We start from the raw sequence: 22,521 nt of genomic DNA, 5'->3' as shown, positions 1-22,521 counted from the left end.
ATGAATGCATTGATACTTTGCAAAAACACCTGCAGCACGCTATTTCCTTACACTCAGTGAAATCTGGAAAAGTCGACAGAGGGGATCAAAACCCACTACAACTTAAAGACCACAAAGAAAGAGTACCAAGTAGGAGACAGAGTCTACCTGTGCAATTTTCAAAGGTGCCAGACCAAAGACCGGAAGTTCCTCCCCTCCTGGCGTGGTGCCTTTAAAATTTTAGATACAATCTCACCTGTCACCTATAAAATCTGCATCCCTAGAGGAGAACAAATGGTAGAGAAATGGGTTCACATCAATCAGTTGAAGAGCTGGCATCCCAGGCAGAACTTGCGACTGATTGAAGAGCCCAGTGAGGGTAGAGCCCAGGAACCATCCGAAGAGTAAAGGTAAAGAATTGGAACCCGGACAAAGAAAATCATTCACTTACAGAGAGTAGAAAAATGTATACTTATTTTAAAGTCGTTATGAATATATAATTGCAATGTTCTCAAATGTTATCATCAAATGTTATGTGTTACTTGTTCTGTTGGTTGTCATTTTTTGGGGAAATAGTATTGTATGAAATACTTAATCTCTCCTTTCTTCTTGGCAGATTAAATAACTCCTTGCCTATACAGGCCAGAGGTGGAGCTGCCAGAACGGGAGAGGCCCAGGACAAAAACCTAATGGAAAAATTAATATCTGAAAAGAGTGGAGGACCGAACAGAGCACCACTCCATCAGGACCAGCAAAAGAGCAGACACACTCTAAACAAAATCCCTGGGATGAACCCAGGCCCCCATAAATGGACACCTCACTCTCTCCTTGCTCATCTCTGTGAGAGACATCAAAGAGCCAGGAGGGGCGAATGTGTGGCTGGAAATAGCAGCAGATGCCATATGTAAAAGGCCAGAGTCAGTGGGGGACATGCCCCTAAGTAACATGCCTGCGCTGAAATAATGCTGCCCTTCCAGAAGAAACAAAAACAAACATGGACCTAAGGTGTTAACCAACCTAAATATGTGAATTACCATTCATGAAGGAATAAAAACACATGGACATGTGCATTGATAATTCCAGGAATCATAGTGCACAGAATATTAAATGGAAATGCCAAGATTGTGTTTCAAGCCATCACAGTGAAACAATTCCTTATTTTTAGTGTGAAATAAATGCATGCCTGTAACTTCTTTTTCCCTTTCAACTAATAATATGTACAGCAAAATTCTTGTCAGACTTTCAAAAAGTGAATAGGATTTCTGCTGTGCACAAGCTCACAAAATTGACAATATTCAAGGAACTTGAATAGTTTGAAACTGTGTATTTCATAAGATGTCATTTTAAATGCATTTAGGTTGCTGCCAGCCATTTATCCAAGATGTGAAACTGGATTCCAAGGTCCCTGTTGTCATGGGGATTTAGGCCTGGTTCAATTCATCCATCAAGTGCCTTCCCTTATCAATACAGATATGAGATGCTTTGAGATGAAATCCACGGGATGGACGAGATAAAGAAAGGTCTGTTCTCCAGCCTTTATGACCCCAGGTCACACAAGCCGCAATAACACATGCATTAGCTAATCATTAGCTCTTGAAGGGCTGAGCTTATCTAAACACAGAACCCTCTCTGATGACACAGCCATTAACAGGGAAATTGAAACTGGGAAAGCAAGGCTGGGGGCCAGAGCCAATGAGTGGTTTGGCTGCCCATTGTGTAAAAGGGGAGAAATGCATTTTATCATGCAAAATTGACACTATTTATCACACAATAATCATTGTAGGATTTCTGGAAAGGTGTCGGTTAACCCCTTCTGGTCATCCCAAAATGATTTTTGTGACATAAACACAACTAGAATTATTCAGGAAAATGTGATGTGGCCCTTCTTGTCAATTCCAGTGAGGCAAAACATTGATAAAACATGTAAAATGTGATCAGTATGGCACCCATAAAAGGCCATATTTTTCACTGGTATGTGTCCAGAGTAAGTGAAGAAAAACTGTAGCTCTGCACAGGAATGACATACAAACCAATGAGTAGTGTCATTAGACTCGCAGCAAAATATAGCTTTAAAAAATGCATTCAGATCTGTCAAAACGTGAAGGTAAAGGGTATTTGCAAGGTAGTAAGATTTTAAGTGACCACACATTGCCAAACCCCCTGTTGAAGTGAGATGATGAAGTGGTATCCTCCCCTGGTGCCCCAAAGCACTCCAACATCTTCTGGAACTATCAGCAAACAGGTGGGAGTGGGGTACTGGGTATTAACCAATCCCTTTTGCTGGAACTTAGACACATCTGATGTCATTTTCACTATAACTAAGTAAGCATGCCTCAGAGCACGACTTTTACCACTAACCCCTGAGGTGATCTGCTGTCGACATCTGGAGAAACATCCCAGCAGTGAGAGGCCTAGCTTGCAGTGGAGCCAGGAGATTTATAAGATGACTTGGGGCCCCTTGGAGGTCTCAGCAGAGACCTTGACTGGCCCCTTTTTGCTGACCGAGCAGTGTCCTGACGCTCCCTGATGTTCAGTCCAGACCTGTCCTGTGAGTAGAACTAAACCCCAAAAGCCATACAGTGTCTAGGCCTTGTATTCTTTTAGCACTGCCTTAGATAATTCCCCATTGCAAAATCCCCATTTGTCTGTATATTTCAGTCATTTTCCCATTGAAAAATCACTTGTTTGCCTATATATTTCAGTCATTGCCCCATTGAAGAATCCCCATTTGCCTGTGAAGATCCTTAGCATAGCTGTCAAAGTAAATCAATTAATTCCCCCATTGAATCCACAGGATCTGTATTGGTGGAATTCAAAGCCAACAATATTTTCCCAGTGTTTTGTGAACCAGTATAGCCCTAAAGATTTGCCAAAGAATTGACTTCAAACTGCCCTGTTTCCTACTGTCCTATTGTAAGGTGCAAAACAAAATTGTTCCCATTTTCCCATTCTGTCCCTATTTCCCCATTGTAAGGTGCAAAACAAAATTGTTCCCATTTTCCCATTATGTCCCTATTGTCCCATTTTAAGGTGCAAAATAAAATTGTTCCCATTTTCCCATTATGTTCATAATTCCCCATTATAAAGTAAAAACGAATTCCCATGTGCACTTTCTTGCCCCATTGAAATTGTGCTCAACATCCCAAATCGATTTTCCCATTCTGTTCCTAATTCCCCATTTTGAAGTAAAAACGAATTTGCATTTGCATTTTCTTTCCCCATTGAAATTGTGATAAACATCCCAAAATCGCTTTTCCCATCCTGTTCTTACCATAAACCTAAAACCCTGTGTGTTACTGTTAGGGGTGGCAAAGCAAATTTTCCCCTTGCTTCTCTGTCTCCTCTTTAATGTTTTTATGATTACATCTTCCAAAATCCGATTTTCCCATTGTGTGCTGACTAATATTTCCTAAAGCCCTGCCTGTCTTTTAAGTATAAAAAGAACGCATTCCCTTCCTTTCTTTTCCTTCCCCTAGCAGTTGTGATAAATAATTCAAAAAACGATTTTACCTTGTGCTCTTAAAACAAATGTTCCCAATCTTTGCTTGCTCCCTATATTGTTTCTGTGAATCACGTCCAAAATCTGATTTTTCCCTTGTGTTCCTACTCCTTGCCACTGCCTTCCATCCAAAAGAGACAAGCCTAGTGGATGTTTGGGGGTGGTGAGGGTTGCTGGGACCAAAGCATAATTCTGTGTGCATTCACTTTCCTGTTTGTTTGCATTCATTTTCTTGGTGTGATTTGAAATGTTCTTTGCCTGTATAGAGGGTTAGTGGGGGACGTAAAAGGTAGCTTTTGTAATTGCATAATCTGGTATCAGCTCTGTGGCTCTGTGGTGGTACTTGACCAAAAAGGATATTTTGTCTTTGTGTTGCCACCAAACCATTGGTGGCTGATGTAAGCTGCTTATCCTAATTTGACATAAATAATAAATTAATAAATATCTTTTAATACACACCGTCCTGGTTCCTAGTCCATTGAGGCACTGGGTATTCATTGCGATTACGTTTGAGACTGGTTGGAGGCCTTCTAAAAAAGGACCTAAATTGTAGAAATCAAAGCGTTTTTATTGAGCGCCACATTCATTGTAGGGGAAGGAGATCCCTGGCTTGTGTTTGCCATGTAATAAACTGCGACAAGAGATACAGACTTACAAAGCTTTTCTGAATTGCACTGCAATTAAAGCACACTCTGGCATACCAGAACGGGCCTCGGGCAAGACAAACCCTACACACAATAGCAGCATAAGATGTGCACGAGTGGATTGCACATTGTGTCTAGTTGTATGTATTCAAAGGGGTTACTTCTTTATACGTGCATCTCTAATCCAACAAGTCATTTATTCATTTATTTATTTGTACATTTGTAGAGCGTGACCAAGCCCTGAGACATCTGGCCACTTAGCTTAAGGATATGGTTACAGGTTAGTTTGCTGTGTTCATGGTGTTACAGACATACCACTGGTCTTGCATATATGTTGGGTTACAAACAGGTTGTCATGAAGCAGGTACATTACTAGGTTACAAACAGGTTACATACCGCCTTCTTGGGAGAACAGCCACGTTTTCAGTCTTTTGCGCAACAACCAGAGTGGCAAGTCCGCTCTGAGAGCTGGTGGCATAGAATTCCACTGTTTGGCCGCGATTACTGGCAAGCTGCAGCCTCCAGCTTTTTGCAGTTTAAATCTAGGGATAGTCAGAAGGTGTAAGTAGGCAGATCGGATAGGTCTTTTTGTCTGGGCTTTGGGGACTTGGTTGGCAATGTAGGCCGGGGCGCTATTGGACAACCATTTGTGGGTCAGTGACAGGACTTTGAATTTAATGCAATCTCGTACTGGTAACCAGTGGAGGTTTCACTTGGCTGTGGAAATGTGATTCTTTTTGGAGATGTTGAGGGCAGCTGTGATTGCGTTATTTTGAGTTATTTGCAGCTTACTAATGTTTCGGGAGTTGCAGTAGCCGATTCTTGAGAGGATGAGTGTGCTGGCTAGTGTGACGTAATTGTCTATCATCAGGAAGGGTCTGCTAGCTGTGATCAATTTGGCGGTGTAGGCTGCTGATTAGGCAATGGCATTGACTTGTCTGGAAAGAGACAGAGATGAGTCCAAATAGACTCCTAGAGTGTTTACCTCCTTGGCCAGTGTGATGATGTGACCATCGGTATTGAAGGCTTTGTATGCTCGTGGTAGTGAGTTTAATCTAGGGGGGTTGCCAATGATGAGTAGTTAGGTTTTTTCATCATTCATTCAAAGCTTGTGTTGTGCCACCCAGGCTTGAATTGTGAGGTAGATATTATTCAGGACTTTAGTGTCAGTGGGTCTCGTCAGCATCGTTAGTGTATGTGACACCCAATTTGTTGAGGAGGTCAAAGCGCAGCTTGGTAAATACATTGTAGAGAGTAGGGGAGACACAAGAACCTTGTGGTACTCTGCATGTGACAGGGATGGGTCATAATACTGCGGTGGAAGAAAAGACTCTCGTAATCCGGTCTGCCAAGAAGGATTTGTCTGTTCTGTGGAATGTCCTTGGCCAGGTCCTTCCCACATAACAATGTGGCCAGAGTTAATGGGCAGGGCTGGGGGAAGGATAACCAACATGCAATGATGGCCACAGGGAATGTGCTCACCAAGAACCACAAGGAGACTGTGTGTGGTTCACATGTCTCAGGATCACTGCCTCGCCCATGGCAGAACGGCTGTAGTACTCTATTATGCAGAGTGATGCCACATGCATCACCACACTATGATGTGCGGCCCGCCTCACGTCAGCCACAGCACCCGTCCTGTATGATAAACATAAAGAAGCTCAAGAGTAAACCATTACAACAACATAGTGGTTCTGAGTCGCAGTAAATTGCATCACAGCATCAGACAAAGCGGTTTAATACAAAATTTGTCTAACTGTTCACTTCAAAGTCTGTCAGTTGAAGTAGCCATGTTCGCACCTCCACCCCCTTGTAGCTGGCAGAGAAGGCTCTGTTGAAACAGCAAATTTGCTGATTCGGGCAACCTGTTGATCAGCCCCGCCTCTCTCTCTCCTAAGGCTGCTTGATAACCTTTGACTCTTTGTACTGTGCTTCAACCATTTGTTTGCATGAACTTGCCTTATTTAAACAGTCTGGGAGGACACGGAGCACCCTTCACAGGACAGCTAACCATAAATAGAGGTTTGCTAAGGCAGTGGCCCAGGACGGAGGGTTCGCCATCAGCAATGAAGTGGTTAGCTGTGCTGCTCGTCTGCGCCCAAGCCTTCTCTAGTAGGGCTGTCCCCCTCCCAATCCAACAGGCCAGCTGCAATGACCCCGTAATATTCGAAGCTGTGGACGTGACACTCAGGAAATTCAATGCAGAGAAAGGGGGAAACCAATTTGCGCTGGACAGGATCACAGAAGCTGGCACTAGAGTAAGGATATTTTAATCTGTTTTAGCGTCGGGCACAATTGCAAAGGAAGACAGATTGCTGTGCTGTCTGTGGAGTGGTGCTGGAAAGTTAAGTGCTGCAGAGGCCATGCAGATATTCACAGAAAGCTGAGGTGGCAAAATCAGTAGCATAATTCAGACACTAGTGACAGATGCAGCGAGTTTGTTAATAGTGGTGTTGGTGAAAAGACGAAGCTGGAGACTGACAAAAATGCTTTTAATGGGACTTTTCCACCACGTTAAAAAATGTTTTGTAAATCCGGCCATAAGAGTGAACTGTGCGTCAGATGAATGGCCAGAGGGGGTGGCCCTGTGTGTTAGTACCTCAGTTATTACTCCTATAGACAGCACCTTAAAACCAATGAACATGCAACAGAAAAGGGGATGGGTCCATTACACTTTAATTACAATCTTCTTTCTAGTTGCCAAAGCGTTTCCCAATCCTAGTAATGGCACCTGAAAACCATTCACTTGGACATTATTTCCAGCACCATTCTCAAGCTGCATTAAGCGTAAGGATTCTGAGCCTTGACTAGGAGTAAAAGCAATGTTGATTGCTAAAAGATGGTAAACTAGGGAGTAGTCATGGTAGCCCAGTGATAGTGTAGGTCACACAAGCAAACACTGTAGCACTTAACTTTCAAAGATTTGCCCCTGAGCAAATGAGCCCATGCTCAGAGGTATGTCTACCTCACAATGGGTTCTCAAAGCCTAGAGCTGGTGGAAATGGAAACATGCCTAGAGCCTCTTTGGCAGGGTCACGTGCTCAAGGGCTTCTCAAAGATGCTGCAAGCCCCTCTAGATGTGCATAGGCTTTGGACTTTGAGAACCAGGTATAAGGCAACCGGTGCAAATCTGAGGTGCTCCAGGGCACCGCCTCATTTGCTCCCGTGCAAACCCTCCAGAATCGGCCCATTAGTGCAAAGGGTCTCAGAACTGTGATTCAACACTCTTCAAAGGGCTCATAATGGAACCCATTCATTGCACAATATGCCAAATGTGGCTCAGAACACACACACCCACATACAAACACACTTACCGCTGGTCTGGCTTTGCATCCGGTTGCACATCAGCAAGTGGTTCATAATTAGATGTGCCTTCTCCTTCAGGAGGTAAGGAACACTGTGGGCAGGATTCATGTGTGGTTGCACACGCAAATGCTATTTGTGCACATAAGTGGCAGTGCAAATGTGCACACACTGTATTTGCACCAGAGCGAATACAATTTTGCTTGCGTAAACAGTGTTCTCACATGCACAATTGGCCAGTATATATAACCTTTATCTGGCAAGCCTAGCGCCATAAGGAAATACTCCCTTTAAGGCAGACAAAGACAAAACCATTGAGTTTGCTTCCTCTGTGAGTCCACCCCACAATTAGTTTTCAGTTCAGAACTTTTCTCGACACTTCACTAATTTAGTCTTATAGACCGAGGGAGGTTTCATTCGCCTCGGGCCATAACTTGGTGGTGGGTCCTTATGCCAAGCGATATTTACCCCTGCCGAGATCTACAAGGCTATTAGTACATAGGGGTAGTAGTAATACATGTTTTGTAGTGTTGGTGGCTATGTAAAAATGTTACTTTAATTGTGAGTAAAGTAAATAGAGAATTTCAATTAAATGTGGTTTTATTTTGTAGTGCTTAATAGCAGAGTTGTCTTCACAAATTGAGTATTTAATTGCAAACTTAGTTAAACTGGAGTGGGTTTACCAGGTATTAGGCATCATGTTTGAATAAACAGTTTATCTGTAAAACAGCACCTTCGCAGAGCATCGAGGTATTCCAGGGCCCGGCACCCCAGTGGAAGGGCAATCTGCCTAAATGTTCCTGTCCTTTCAGTTGCACATCCCTAAAATCTGGACACAGGCACCCCCCCCAGGAAATTCGAAGGTTGGCACCTCTGTAAGAAGTGATAGCATATTCCCATGTTTTAGCTTTTGCTACGGTGTGTTAAACAGGGGGTTGCCACAGAAGAAAGCCCTGCTGCCCCAGAAAGGAAGTGTCCTGTTGAAAGAAACCTTGCCTTGAAATTGCAGTGTGGTTTCCCTGTCTACTTTTCAAGTTAGAATGTTCAGAATGCAGTCAATACCAGTAGTTATTGACTGCATGCTGAACATTCTTATTGGTTGAGGGGCGGTCAATAACGATCTCCATGTGTTAATACTATAACAAGATGGAATGTATTATCAACTTGCATAGTAAGACTTGCCTTCATAATGAGTTTGGGGCATAAGCATTGCTAATACTACCAAAGAGATTTTCAGTTAATAGCATGGGTTACAGTGGTAAATCCACCATGTTAGGAATGTTGGTTCCTTTACATTTGAAAGTCCCGTACAAATTTGTTGGGGATTGGAGGAATTACTGCAGGCGGTAATTCCACCATTTATCTGGAGGACCCGTCCCATGCAAGTGCCGCAGGTATTTCCTCCGCTGGGAACCTAACTCATAATTAGGTGGACCAAAATAAGGCATTTTTTTACTGCCTTTTTTCACTTTTTCACCTAACTTGTAACAAGGGCCTCAGCCACCAACAAAATGAAGCAGAATTGAGATTTCTTATGAGGCGCTCCTTATGTACAGGGAGGAGTGTGTTCAGTGTGATATTTTCTGTCGTTGTTAGTGCCAGCAGAGCAGACACCGTAGACTGAATTATGTGTCATTTGCTGGTTATACCCTGCTTATTTGATCTAAGCATGAGTGCAGTTAACATTTTAGTCATGAGTGGATAGATTTTTTCCTGAAATCATAACCCCTACATCCTTTGGGTGCCCTATTGTTGAAGGGGTGTAATTTATTTCCTCTGTAATCTAGGATTTCTACGGGCTAAATTGAATGGATTACCTGGCAGTGAGAACTTGCAAGGAGCATGGCACCCACGCTGTCTTTCGCCATCTAAACCAAAAAGCTAATAATGGGGTGTCAGCTGTAGGAGGGTGTGAAAGGGTGGTGGGTTGTAGGACGGAGACCAAGCGATACTGTTCTTGCCTGCTCCGAGCACCCTATTGCTGACACTTCTCTGCTGTGGAAATCAAGCTGCCTGCCACCCATCAACAGTGGCATGATGATTACTCCAGCCTGGCACTGCCTTATTTGTTCCATGTCTGCACTGCAATCCTAGTGACGGCCCTTCGTGAATGTCACAACCTGTTGCCAAGGTTTTTTCTGGCCCTGGAACAAATACAACATGAAATGAACCAAAGGGCTAATCAGCAGTGTGGCATGGCACTTTTTCCCAAAGCAAAAGTGCAAGTAGAGTAGGAAAAGTCACATACCCGGGTTTAGCAGGATCTCTTAACAGCAGCACAGCTACTTTAATCTGGCACCAGGTGCTGTTTGAGAGCCCATTTTGAATGTGTTATATTTTGTAATGCTTTTATGGAATCTTTCTTTTCTCTCTGAAATAAACTTATGATGGTAATGAATGGACCCCAACTCTGCAATTGTAGTGCAGGCTGTGTCTGCATCTTTTTATGACTGTTTTCCAGCATTTTGGTAAACCGTGAAAGTGGTGTGGGCATAGGGACCCCACCTCTGTGGCTGGTGTTACGACATGCCACAGCACGTTTTAGCAATGGGTTGTGGCCTACCTAACAACCAGGAGCAGCATAGGTCAGCACGCAAACCACTGCAGCACTGTACTTTCATGCTGACCAGATATATATATATATATATATATATATATATATATATATATATATATATATATATATATATATATATTTATATAAATATATTTATATTTATGTTTATATTTATATAAATATATATTTACGGAAACCTATTGGAGCAATATGTAGAGTGGCCATGGCGGAAGGCCATGGCTAGTGGGGCTGAAAGAAAACTATTGGGGTAACATATAAAGTGGCCGGGCCAATGGTCATGAGCGGAGGCTCTGGCTTGTGGTTCAGAAAGACATGTATAGTGGCCAAGGCTGAAGGCCATGGCCACTTAGTGGGTCCAAAAGAAACATATTGGGGGAACATATACAGTGGACACAGCCCAAGGCAGTTGGCCAAAGGCCATGACTAGTGGCCCATTAAAAAATGATGGTATAACAAAACCCTTGAGATTCACTGAAAAAACATTAGTTAAGGTGCAGTTAAATTGCTCAGATTTAAAGCAACAAAAGCCTTGAAGTTCAGCGGATGTCGGGAGTCAAGCAGGACAGTCATTGGTGTCGGAGATGCGGTCAGGGCATTACCGTCTTCCTCGGGCAAGACAGGTGATGAGGTGGACGACCACAGGAACAAACAGGCTGGGGACTAACCTGCAAATGTAGTGCTGCGGGTGCCCAGTGGGCCGTTCTTGCCACAGCGAATCACTGTAGCAGGAGATTTCTGCTGGAGAGGGGTGGGCACCGAGGCACTGACACCGCCCCAAAGCAAGGAGTCAAGTACTGGAAGTGGTGAGGAGCATCCAATGGCGGGAAACGGAGGAGGGACCACCAGCCTGCGGCTACATAGAAATATATGTGATCTCTGCATCGGCAAAACATCAAACATGTATTTAACACTACATATATCCAATGTATATGGCCTAGGACATTTGTATTATCTTATGCACATTTCACACAGAACTATATGATTTATGTGTGGACTTTAAAATGCATTGCAGAATAACAGACTGGACCTTACAAGAAGGGCACTGAGCTGTTATTAGTCATTTCTGCCTCTATGCTCTGAGGGCTTAACTGGCAGCAAACCTCTGGGTGAGGACACAGCAGCCCCTCCCCCTCGCAGCATTGCTGCCTGGTGCTCGAAGTTATACGAAAAAGATGAGGAGGCCTTAAAGCATTGTGAAAGCGGCGTGACCTCATATGTGGCCTTGTATATCAGTGGCCTTGCAATTCCTGTATTTTACTAAGCTTCGTTAGGAGAAGCGGGATTAGCTTCTGTGTTGTGAGCTCGCCTCACACATCGGGGCAGCCTTCATGTTGCAAGTTTGACGCCCAGCAGGGCCGACTCAGCTCTTCATCCTGTCATGCTCGAGAAGTCAAGAACACATAAATTGGTCAATAATAACACCTTTAATTATGGATATTTGAAGCAGGAGCAATCTGCCATGAAGTGTAACATAAAAATGTGATGTATTTATGATGAAAGTGTCCACAACCATGCAACCTGCTTAAGGTTTGGAATGCATGTCCATGCCCATGCAGTAACCTCCGCCAGAAGACACCAAGACAGATCTGAGCCATGTCTGTAGACCTGACTCTGGGTCTGCACCCGGAGGTGGGACTGGGTTGGGCCTGTGCGCTCAGTGTGTGATGCCAGGAGCACTGCATGATGGCGGCCGAGTTACGGTTGGTTTGGGAACCAAACCATGTGAATTTCTGTGGTTTTGATGTTTTGTCCTTCCACCATAATGGTCCTTCAACTAAAGATTTGCTTTTTAAATGTGCATTCGTTTTCTTATTAGCCTAATGAAGGGGGCAACATGTCTCCTGGAGACCCAGACCACAGAGAGGCTGCTCCACCCACTGAACATGGTGTTACACCCTTTCAGATATCAGACATCAAAAATATCTTTATTTCAAGAGGTTCAGATCCTTCATAAAGTAGAGATACACATTGAATGATTAACATTAGATAACACAATTGTCATTGGTGAATTCATCAATGAAGTACATACTTTATTTCAGCTTTCTGTGGGAGGAGCATGGCTTATAATTATGTAAAGTGATTTGCCAAGGATCACAACATTTGTTGAAGTGGGGAAGCAAGGATTTCCTCCCTGATTTCTTGACCCCACAATTTGCAGTACATGCAGTAGACTCCATCTCGTCCTGTCCATCCTCAGATTTCCTCCAGCGGACAATGCTTTCTGCATAGTTGCCTTTCAAGAGCTAAACTACTTCAATGCTTTCAATAAAGCCGACTCACACTGCACTAAAAAAACACTGGTTACATCAACAATACAATACAGAAGAAATCGTGATAGCGATATTAGGTAATATATGTATGGTGCACTCTGGAAGAAGGAAAGAGCACATGTCTTCAAAATAATGACAAACCAATTCATCCAAGCTATGTGAATTAAAAATACAATTGTTGTATTCTCCATATTACAGTGTCAAATGTAAAAAAGTGTAAACACTGATTCTATGGTGAAATCAATGTACAGAACTGAGTTAATATGATGAACTATTTAAGAAGTTGACAAACTGTAAAAATGACCATACCTGAATATATCACCATACGTGAAAGAGGAGACTCGTTTACATTGTGGTTTTAAACAGACAAATACACACATTTGCAATATTTCTGATATGGGCCATAGTTTGCAGAAGGCGCAGTCACACCCACCAAGCTCAGGGAATCTGCACCTGCGTTACTTAAATTAGGCGGATGACATGGTTACCTGCGATGTGACCCTGTTGGGCTTCAAAGGTCGTTGCAGGCTTTGATCTTGTATTTGGTAGATTTAGTTTTACACTTAAACATTGTAAAATCCAATATCTTGACCCTGAACGCTGTAAAGTCAAAAGGAAGAAAAGTGTAAATGGCATTTTGGGAGTCAGCGCTTAGAAGTTGTTAATCGTTTTAAATATTTGGCTAGTGAGATATACTCTAAGAGCAAAAAACAGTCCATCTATAAAACAACTAGCACATCTTTTTTATCGGCAACTTGGTAGTCACGACACAGTGACTTTAAATTTGCTCATTTTTCAATGAGACCAGCGTTAAGGTATTATCACCAAACAGTGGTGCCGAAACTGTTTTTTGGTTCGGAAACAGCGTATCAAGAGGTGGCTTGGTTTTAATAAGAAGCCATTTGGGCTTACTGCACAAAAATACCCAGACTCGCTTTAAAGTGGAAAGGGTTGCTTTAATGTGAAAGGACACAGCTCACAAAGAAACGTGACGTTGGCTCCCTGGCCTTACAGACTAAATAATCGTTTTAACAATTGCCAAACAATGAAATAAATAAACAATTTCCAGTCCCCCACAATTAAATAATGAAAGCATTTCAAATTCCTCCCTTCCTATCCCTTGCTCCCTTCCGTCTCCTTAAAACCTTCTCAACCTTTATTCTTGCTTTCTCCCCGAGGCCAAGCCCCTCCTTCTTCAATACCTGTTCTCCCTCTTTGTACCCCTGGGGTAGCCCATTCGTGCAAACAGCACCCTCCCCTTCCTTTACCGCGCTAGTACCCCATTGTGCTGCCCCCATCCCTCCTCCAAAGGGCCATGTCCCCATCATCCAGCAGCTCCTTACCCCCATAAACTCCGCTCTTCACCAATCTCTTCCGTGCTTGACCTGCAGCCAGGCTGACCTGCCACATCAGTAAAAATGAACCTTACATTACATTGCCCTTCCTAATGCCCAAGCCTGTCACATGAAAACTACCAGATCCGCTGTCCTATTCAAACCTTTCCAGAAAACCATGTTCCTGAAAATGGGTAAACCAAAATTCCAATTAAGATCCAACGCCCCCTTAACTTAGTACCCAAAATTAAATAATTAAAGGGGTAGGAGGGCGGGAACAAACGCTTGTTCCAACTGTTGCCTGCTCCCAAACCTTCCCTGCCCCCTATATATAACCAGGGGCGCTGTGCACGCATGCCAGCTCGCTGGCCTGCGGAGCGCCCAAAATTACCCCGGGGTCCCCCTTTGGGTTTACTGCACAAAAATACCCAGACTCACTTTAAAGTGGAAAAGGTTGCTTTAATGTGACAGGCCACAGCTCACAAAGAAACACTACCTTGGCTCCCTGGCCTTACAGACTAAATAACCATTTTAACAATTGCCAAACAATTAAATAAATAAATAATTTCCAATCCCCCACAATTAAATAATTAAAGCATTTCAAATTCCTCCCTTCCTATTCCTTGCTCCCTTCCATCTCCTTAAAATCCTCTCAACCTTCATTCCTGCTTTCTCCCCGAGGCCAAGCACCGACTTCTTCAATACCTGTTCTCCCTCTTTGGATCCCCGGGGTAGCCCATTCGTGCAAACAGCACCCACCCTTCTTACCGTGCTGGTACCCCATAGTGCTTCCCCCACCCCTCCTCTAAAGGGCCATGTCCCCGACATCAGAAAAACCCTCCCCTGAGGTGTTCTTTCTGCCCCAACTAAACTAACCTTCCCTCTATGTCCAATTTTTATTATCCCCTTATCTCAATAAATCACTGATGTAACTGCATCCCAGTTGAGTCCCAACCACCCGTTATCTCCCCTAATTCCCTGGCCATTAACAATCTGATGGCCATAAATCCTTATCTGTGGCAACTCACCACTCCTCCATGCCTCCATCTGAAAAAATAAAATTGTTATGAGTTCCTCCTTCTCGGCTAGGCCCCATCCCGCAAACTTACGGTGCCACCCGCCAACCTCCTGAAAGCATAATTTCGCAACCCCTGCCCCCCCCCCCGGGCCACCAAAGTCATCCTTCTAACCCTCCAACACTTATATTGCCCCCTCTGCTGACCCGTCCCCATACTGGACACCACCCGACTTCTCCCTGATATCTCTCCCCCAAGACAAACCATCCTCACCGGGCACCTTACTTACTCTACGGAAGCACCCAACAGCCCTTCCCTTCTGATCCCCTTTTCATTTGTGCATCTTTACCCACCAAATTCTAAATAAATGCACCTTCCTCAACTTGGATCTCTTTCGTCTGTCCTCCTGTTCCCCCCTCTGTTCTCTCTTGACCAACCCTCCCGCACCTTACATCCATTTCCCATGTTTCTCAAACTGCACCAGGGGGCCCTCATGCACCCCTGTCCATGCAGGTCCCCATCTCCTCACTTCCCCCCACTGCACCAGGGGCCAACCTGCACCCCCGTCCATGCAGACCTATTCGCACCTTACCTCCATTTCACCATTTTCCCCACACTGCACCAGGGGCCCTCGTACACCCCCGTCCATGCAGTCACATCCCATCGCTTTCCCTCACTGCACCAGGGGCCATGAGCACCCCTGTCCATGCAGTCCAAATACTCTAACCTGCCCCTCCATCATCTTACGTCAGTTTCACCAAGTTTCCCCCACTGCACCAGAGGGGCCCTCGTGCACCCCGTCCATGCAGTAACCTCTCATCACTTCCCCTCCCACTGTGCCAGGGGCCCACCAAGCACCCCCGTCCATGCAATCCAATCCCCCTAACCTGTCAATTCATGTAGCCTCTCGGTCCAATTATCCTTTTGAGTGCCTCTCTTCTTCTGCTCATACATCGAGCAACTCTGATTTGCCCCTTTTGCCTCCAAAATTACTTTAAATAATCCAAGCCAAACGTACAATTCCCTTGACCGCACCTTCCTACCTCCTCCTGTGGTCTGTGTACGGAGTTCCCCCCCCAGCGTGTGCCCTGTCCTCTACCCACATGCAAACCTAGGCCACTACCGTACAATCAAAAATTGCGATACCCACTTCCCTTCTGTCAATCTCTCAGTATTAATTCTGTTCCGCTATAACCCTCTCAAGCCTCCCCACATCCCTAGCCTGCTCACCTTGTCGTGCGGCAAGCATGAGAACACAGCCGCCACATCAAGCTCCCTTCCTAGAAAAGTCAACACCCCCACTGGTTCTTCAGTTATATCCTACTGCCCATGGCCCTCCCCATTACTACCTTCACGTCTGACAAGACCTCCACGACCGCCCCTGTTCTCTGCCCGCCCCACTGAAAATCATCCAGCTAATGCACCCTCTTACACAACCGAAGCTGTAAGAAAACCCACTACAACAACTGCTAAAACACACCCACGCACATGAACATGTCCAGCCCCTAGGCAACACTATGTCCACATAATTTTGGCATTTAAACTGCATCCACCACCTGCGCCCCTTGGACCCTTCTAACTCTTAAAGCCCTCACAAAATCATTCCCTCAAAATGTTGGCCCCCTCCCTGTCTGGGCAAACTGAGCCCCTCATCCATCCCACAACTCTAACTGGAGTATGGACCTTCCCCCCAACTCTTTGCCCTGTTCCCCACCCTCTCCCTCTGCCCCCTGATTGAAAACATTGAGTAATCAGATGCCGCCCCACACATCCGCTGCACTCGTGCCTGAACTTGCACACTGTCCTCATACATCCTTTGTTATTGAAAGCCCAACATGCTGCTGAGGGCTGACCCCTGCCTCCTCCCCCCACCCCTTCCAGGGCAGGGCAACCATGAAAGGGCTGGTAAGGCACGGGTAACCCGCTCGCTGTATGTAGCGTTGGTGCTGGCTGCGTGGGCGCCATCCACTGCAGCCAGAGATTCATATCAATCTCACCCCACACCGCCTTGCTGTCCTCTGCCATCCTCGCCCTGAATTGCTCATCATAACGTACCCACGCAAAACTACCTGTGAATGCCTTCCGTATAACATCCATATATTTCAACAGTGCTACCCACATCTCCGTCCAATTCTCAATTGTCATTGGCACCTTTGGGCGTGAGGCCAACTCCTTCTCCTCCTCCTTAGCTCTTACTTTCCTATGCAGGAGCTTAAAAACATCCACAAAATCTCTTGCCCATATCTTGTCCTTTGTTGCCCCCATCAAATGTGCACCCAATGGCTTCGTAATGCCCATATATGGCAACCTTTTATCCTTCTTGGTGCCTTCCGCCGCCCTCTCCTCCGGGGCCTGCACTGCCTCGGGTGCCACAGGCTCGTCCACCTTGTCTGTTTGCACGTCCAGCGAGGATGCCCTCCTCTCTGTCTCCACTGCCCCCGCAGCCGTGAACCCTTTTCACCCCCTGTCACCTGTGCCCCAACCCCTTCCCTTCCTGACCCCCACCTCATGTCACCCCTGCGCCAAGCTGCTGACCACTCCCCTTCCCGGTCACCTCTTTCTGTCCTGCCATCGCCCAGCCACAGCCTAGCCTCCACTCCAATGCTCCTCATCTCCTTCCTCGCTGGGTTCCTGCTGCGGGGACAAAACATGTCAACAGTCGCACCCGACCTGTCTCCCCCGATCCCCTGCACCCCAGCCCCCTCTCTTTCCCACCTTATACCCCTTCTCACCCTTTCCCTCCTCCTTATACCACTGTACCCCTCACCCTCCCACTATCCCACATGCTCCTCCTCCCTTTCGTAATCCCCAATGTAATACCATGGGTGTTGTGAGCACATGCTCGGGCTGGGCAGCTCCTCCTCGTGTGAGCCCGGGGTGTCCGCCTGCCAATCTCTCGGTGTCCTCTCGGCAGGGTTGTAGAAACCCCTTCCTGGTCCTCTCCTCTTGGGCAAGGGGTCCTCTCCTCCGCCCTTTGGTCCTCTGTGCTAGGGGCTGTACTGCACCCTCTAGTCTGTCCTCATAAGTCCTGCAGAGGGGCCTTTCTTAAACCCTCTCCTGTCTCCTCCTCTGGAGCCGTGGGGGCCGTACTATGCCCTCCACCCGAAGTCCTACCAGGCGGGGAGGCTGTTCTGCACCTCTCTCTTTCCTCACTTCTCGATGGGGACTGCACTCTCCTCCTCCCACCTGCACTTTTCTGCAGGTATTTTCCTTCCCTTACCCCTCCACACTGCTGCCCGCACTGATCCTCAGCACCCCTAACCTCACCCAGCCTGCCTTGCACCCTTTTGCAATCTCCGTCCACCAACAGCCTCCACCGGCCCTTTGTCTCCCAACACCCTCCCTGACCCCTCTCCTATCTCTCCTCCCCCTCTGGACGCTCTCCTGGGGCTCTCCTTCCTACTCCTCCTGCCCCCTTTCTCCCAAACCAGCCACCGGGCTACATGCCACTACTGCGGCAAGAGCCCCATCTGCTGCGGCTCTCTGCTGCGGGCTCCCCCCACCAGCCTCCTCTTCCCCCGTAACTTCATCCACCGCCCCCTCGAGCTGGGCTTTGCTTACCCTGCTGATAATATCCAAAGCCTCCCTCAAAGCTTGTGCATCCACCCATCCCTTCTTCCCAGATCCTCGCCTTGCCATACTGTTGCCCCAGCAATAACTAGCTTCAATGCCACTTCCCTTTTCTGCCCTACCAACCAAGCTGGCCCCCGAGCCAAATCTTCTTCTGCGTGGCCTCCCTAATATCTGAGCAGACGTATTACCAGGCTTCTTACTGAAACCCTTGTAAAAATCCCCAGCTGAGTGCCAATAATTCCACTCCTCTCTAAATGTATTGATATATATATATTAATTGTGTTGTATTTTTTTTTTTTTATATATAACCCTACCCAATCCCCAGGCAGATTGTTTTATATAAAACCTTACCCAAACCCCAGGCTGTTTGTCAGCTCTTTCTACTGCTCCCAATATGAAAACAGTGCTGCTCCTTTAAGAGGTCTGCACTGCCCCCTGGTGTCAGGATGGCAGCACTGCACGCTAATCCTTTCAAACTTGGTGAGGACCTGGGCCTGAGAACGTGCCCACACTGCCATTCTCCTCCGTTAATCCCCCTACCCCCTCAAGCCCCTTAACACAACCCCCTTCCACAGCAGGCAATCCGCGATGGAACCAGGCCAGCTGGCGTGGCTCCGTCTCGAAAGACCCTTATCTTTCCCCAAGAACTGGGCATAACACACATAATGCCAAACCCGGAGGCAGCTCACCAAAAGGTAAGACCTCGGAGTGTTTCATTTACAACACTCCTCAAAAAAACGCCGTTATGGCGTTACCTTAACTTTGTTTATAAAGATTTTTTTTTTTATAATCCCCCGCCCACCCAAAAGCACACCTCTCCCTAAACCACCGGCCTTGACCCTATCAACTCTTCCACCCACGATCAACGGCCCACAGCAGCGAAGGCTCGGAAGCAGGCAGACAAGCACTAATTCCAACTGTCACCTGCTCCCGAACCTTCTCTGCCCCCTATATAGAACCCAGGCCGCTCTGCACGCAGGCCAGCTTGCTCGCTTGTGCAGTGCCCAAAATTACCACGGGAGAAATGCTTCGTGTTCCCCCCCGTGTACCCACTTTTGTGGAGGAAAGTGCTCTCTTTGCAGGCTCTGTGCCAGTGGCTGCAATATGCCACACGCTTGGCATTATGTTGCTTCAAGCTTGGTTATATTGGGAAGCACTGCACATGTTTGAGTGTATTTTATCACCACCACAGGCGACTTCATATATGTCACTCCAGATTGACTTATTTAAGACCTCAAGTGAAGTGTTGCAAAAATGGAAAGAAAAATGGGATTTGCTTTTGTAAAAATGGGCTCATCTGCTGAATAAGTAAGTGTGCATTGCTGCGGGGATAACTAAGCAAACATTATTTAGAACAGAATGGATTTTAAATAGAGATATATTAATGAATGATATTTGTTTTAATCATCATTTTCCTGGGCTAGAATTGTGGCGCTGGCCCTTTAAGGGCACGCACGCGACGGAGTGACGTTCACTCCGTCGCGTGTGCTTTATAAATAAACAGGACATTCCCGGCGGCCGCAGAGCCACCGCGGAGCCCACACGAGCAACATCACATCTCCGGGTCAGTGTGTGTATGCGACTGGAGGGCTCATGGAAATGCATTCCGAGTAACTGCTAACAGTGGCGACGAACGATCGGACCCATCCCCGGGACAGGCGGTGATATTTGCATGATGCGCGGATGATCCGAAGTGAGTGAATTTTGCAAAATCATGCCGCGGAGAGGGGTATTAGACACGCGGTGGGCGGCCATCTTGTTGAATAGGCTCTGGGAGGAACATTGGTATCTGTGGGCTGTTTGTGGCTGCATTTCAGGACCATTCTCTGCAGAAGAACACTGGTGTGTGTGGTGGTGAGTTGCAGCCCCATTCTTTGGACATCCCTGGGGTGCCTGTGCGCTTACCACCATGAGCCAAGCTGCAGTGGCTGCGGCTGTCCCTCAACAACCGGCTGCTCCTGCACCACAGCCACCACCCATCCTGCCGCCAAGACCTTTGCTGAAGCCACCTGGGGCCCTACAACCAATGCCTGAGTTTGATGTCTCAGGCAGGCCATCAAGTCTGGGACCGAGGTGGAAGATGTGGATGGACAGACTCGAGATGTACTTCAGGGCCACTATGGAGACTAGTGATGACAGTAAGTTGGCCACCCTCCTGTACTCTGCAGGCCCTGCGGTATATGAGATATTCTTGTCCCTGCAACCTGCGGATGGGTCGTTTGCGGCGGCGAAAGATGCGCTCCACAACCATTTTCTGCCCATGGCAAATGCAGATTATGAACGTTTCCTCATGGGGGCGGCGCGTCAAAAGGAGGATGAGACCCTTGATGTCTTCTATGGGAGGTTGCGCAGACGGGTGGTGCCATGTGCGTGGAATGTCCCAGACACCATGATTCTCAACCAACTCATACAAGGGTGTGTGTCTGGCAAACTGCGGCGCCAAATCCTGCAAGAGCCTGGCATCACCCTTCCCCGCATCCTGGAACTTGGCAAATGCCATGAGGTGTCCGAACATCGAGCAACCAGAATGGAGGCTGGAGTGCGCCCCAGCACGCTGGATGACATCTGCGCGGTCGGCAGGGGCCGTGGGCTTAGACGCCCCGCTAGTGGCCAAGGACCTAGAGTGCCAGCAGGGAATAACTCCTGCATGAAATGCAGATACGATCTTCCACACCCAGCAGAGTGCCCGGCCATGGGTATGAAGTGTAGCCGGTGTGGGGGGTGCAGACCATTATGCCAGGATGTGTAGGACTACAGCTCCGAAGGTGGTTCCCAGAGGGCCTGTCCGGGCTGGTTTCTTCCGCCCCCAGAGGTTGTCGAATGTCACCCAGGTGGACCAGGGCAAGGACGGTGCCCCTCAGGAGGGTGACGAGGAGGAGGAGGATGAAGAAAACGTGTTTTTTGTGTCCAGCATTGGCGTCCTGAGAAACCACTCCAAGAGACAGCCCAGGTGCAACGTGCTGGTCAACGGGGACTCAATACCAATGTTAGTAGACACTGGGGCTTCCGTGAATGTGATGGCCGGACAACACTATGACTCGATGCAGACCTCTCCGGCTCTGGTGACACCAAAGGCACGTATCTTCACTTTTGGGGGCGATCAGCCAATCCTCCTGGACAGCGTGTTTGTGGCAGGAGTCCAGTACGGCAACACATCACTCCGAGCCAGGTTCTACGTCACACCGGTGAGCAACAACACATTGCTGTGCTGTGCGGCGGCCGAGGCCCTTGGAATTATGACATTTGCATACTCGGTATACCTGGATGACATACAGGTATTGGTGGGCAAGCACGCTTCCCTGTTTGAAGGAATTGGACAGATGGTAGGTGAACCTGTAAGGCTACACATAGCTGAGTCGATCCAGCCAGTGGCGCTTAAGCATCGGCGGGTGCCATTCCACCTTAGAGAGCTGGTGGACCAGGAGTTGGACAACCTTGTCGGTTTGGGCATCATTGAAAAGGTGGATGGCCCCACCCCGTGGGTGTCCCCCATTGTGATCACCCGCAAGCCCAAACAACCAGATGCGGTGAGAATATGCGTGGACATGCGCCTCCCCAACAAGGCCATAAAGAGGGAGCGGCACCTGACCTCCACCATTGATGACATCATAATGGAACTGCAAGGGGCGAGGTTTTTCTCTAAGCTGGATCTAAGAGCAGGGTATCATCAGGTGGTCCTGCACCCCGAGTCCCGCTATATAACGACATTCACCACTTATCGGGGGTGGTACAGATATAAAAGGCTGAGCTTTGGGGTCTCATCGGCTGCGGAGGTGTTCCAGAACATCATCCGAGGGGCGTTGGCAGACCTGGATGGAGTCCTTAACATCAGTGACGACATCCTGGTGTACGCCAAGTCTGAGGTGGAACATCTGGCGTGCCTCGCCAAGACATTTGGACGCCTTCGCTCACTGGGACTCACGCTGCATAGAGACAAATGCGAGTTTCTCAAAACTACCATTGCGTTTTTCTGATTTGTTTTCAAGGCGGACGGGGTGTCCCCTGGCCCCCGCAAGGTGAGGGACATAAAGGAGGCCAGACCACCAGAGAATGTAGCTGATGTGAGGAGTTTTCTGGGCATGGTCACGTATTGTGGCCGTTTCATCCAGTACTTGGCATCCCGCTCGGAGCCATTGAGGGCACTAACGAAGAAAGACACCGTCTGGCAGTGGGGGCCGCTTGAGCAGGCGGCCTTTGATGACATCAAAAGCGCTCTGACTGCCCAGGACACCATAGCATTTTGGATCCAAACCTACAGACTGAGATCGTTGTGGATGCCAGCCCCTATGGGCTGGGGGAGGTCCTCACCCAAGTTGGGAGTGATC

At 47.2% G+C, this 22,521-nt stretch overlaps 1 protein-coding gene across 1 annotated transcript in view; it reads left to right on the top strand.

The window, feature by feature from the left end:
- Window positions 1-6,167: 6,167 nt before the first annotated feature.
- LOC138493246 (T-kininogen 2-like) overlaps window positions 6,168-22,521 on the top strand; it is a 175,760-nt gene continuing 159,406 nt past the window's right edge. Inside the window, exon 1 of the mRNA XM_069620380.1 lies at window positions 6,168-6,380. Within this exon, the coding sequence (XP_069476481.1) occupies window positions 6,189-6,380 (192 nt within the window). The 5' untranslated portion in view covers window positions 6,168-6,188. The remainder of the gene's footprint in view (window positions 6,381-22,521) is intronic.

The sequence above is a fragment of the Ambystoma mexicanum genome, chromosome 10 (genome assembly GCF_040938575.1).
Source record: "Ambystoma mexicanum isolate Mex_15411 chromosome 10, UKY_AmexF1_1, whole genome shotgun sequence".
In the NCBI taxonomy this organism is placed as follows: domain Eukaryota; kingdom Metazoa; phylum Chordata; class Amphibia; order Caudata; family Ambystomatidae; genus Ambystoma; species Ambystoma mexicanum.
The sequence above is the reverse complement of the archived record's forward strand: the minus strand, read 5'-3'. Positions and strand labels throughout refer to the sequence as shown.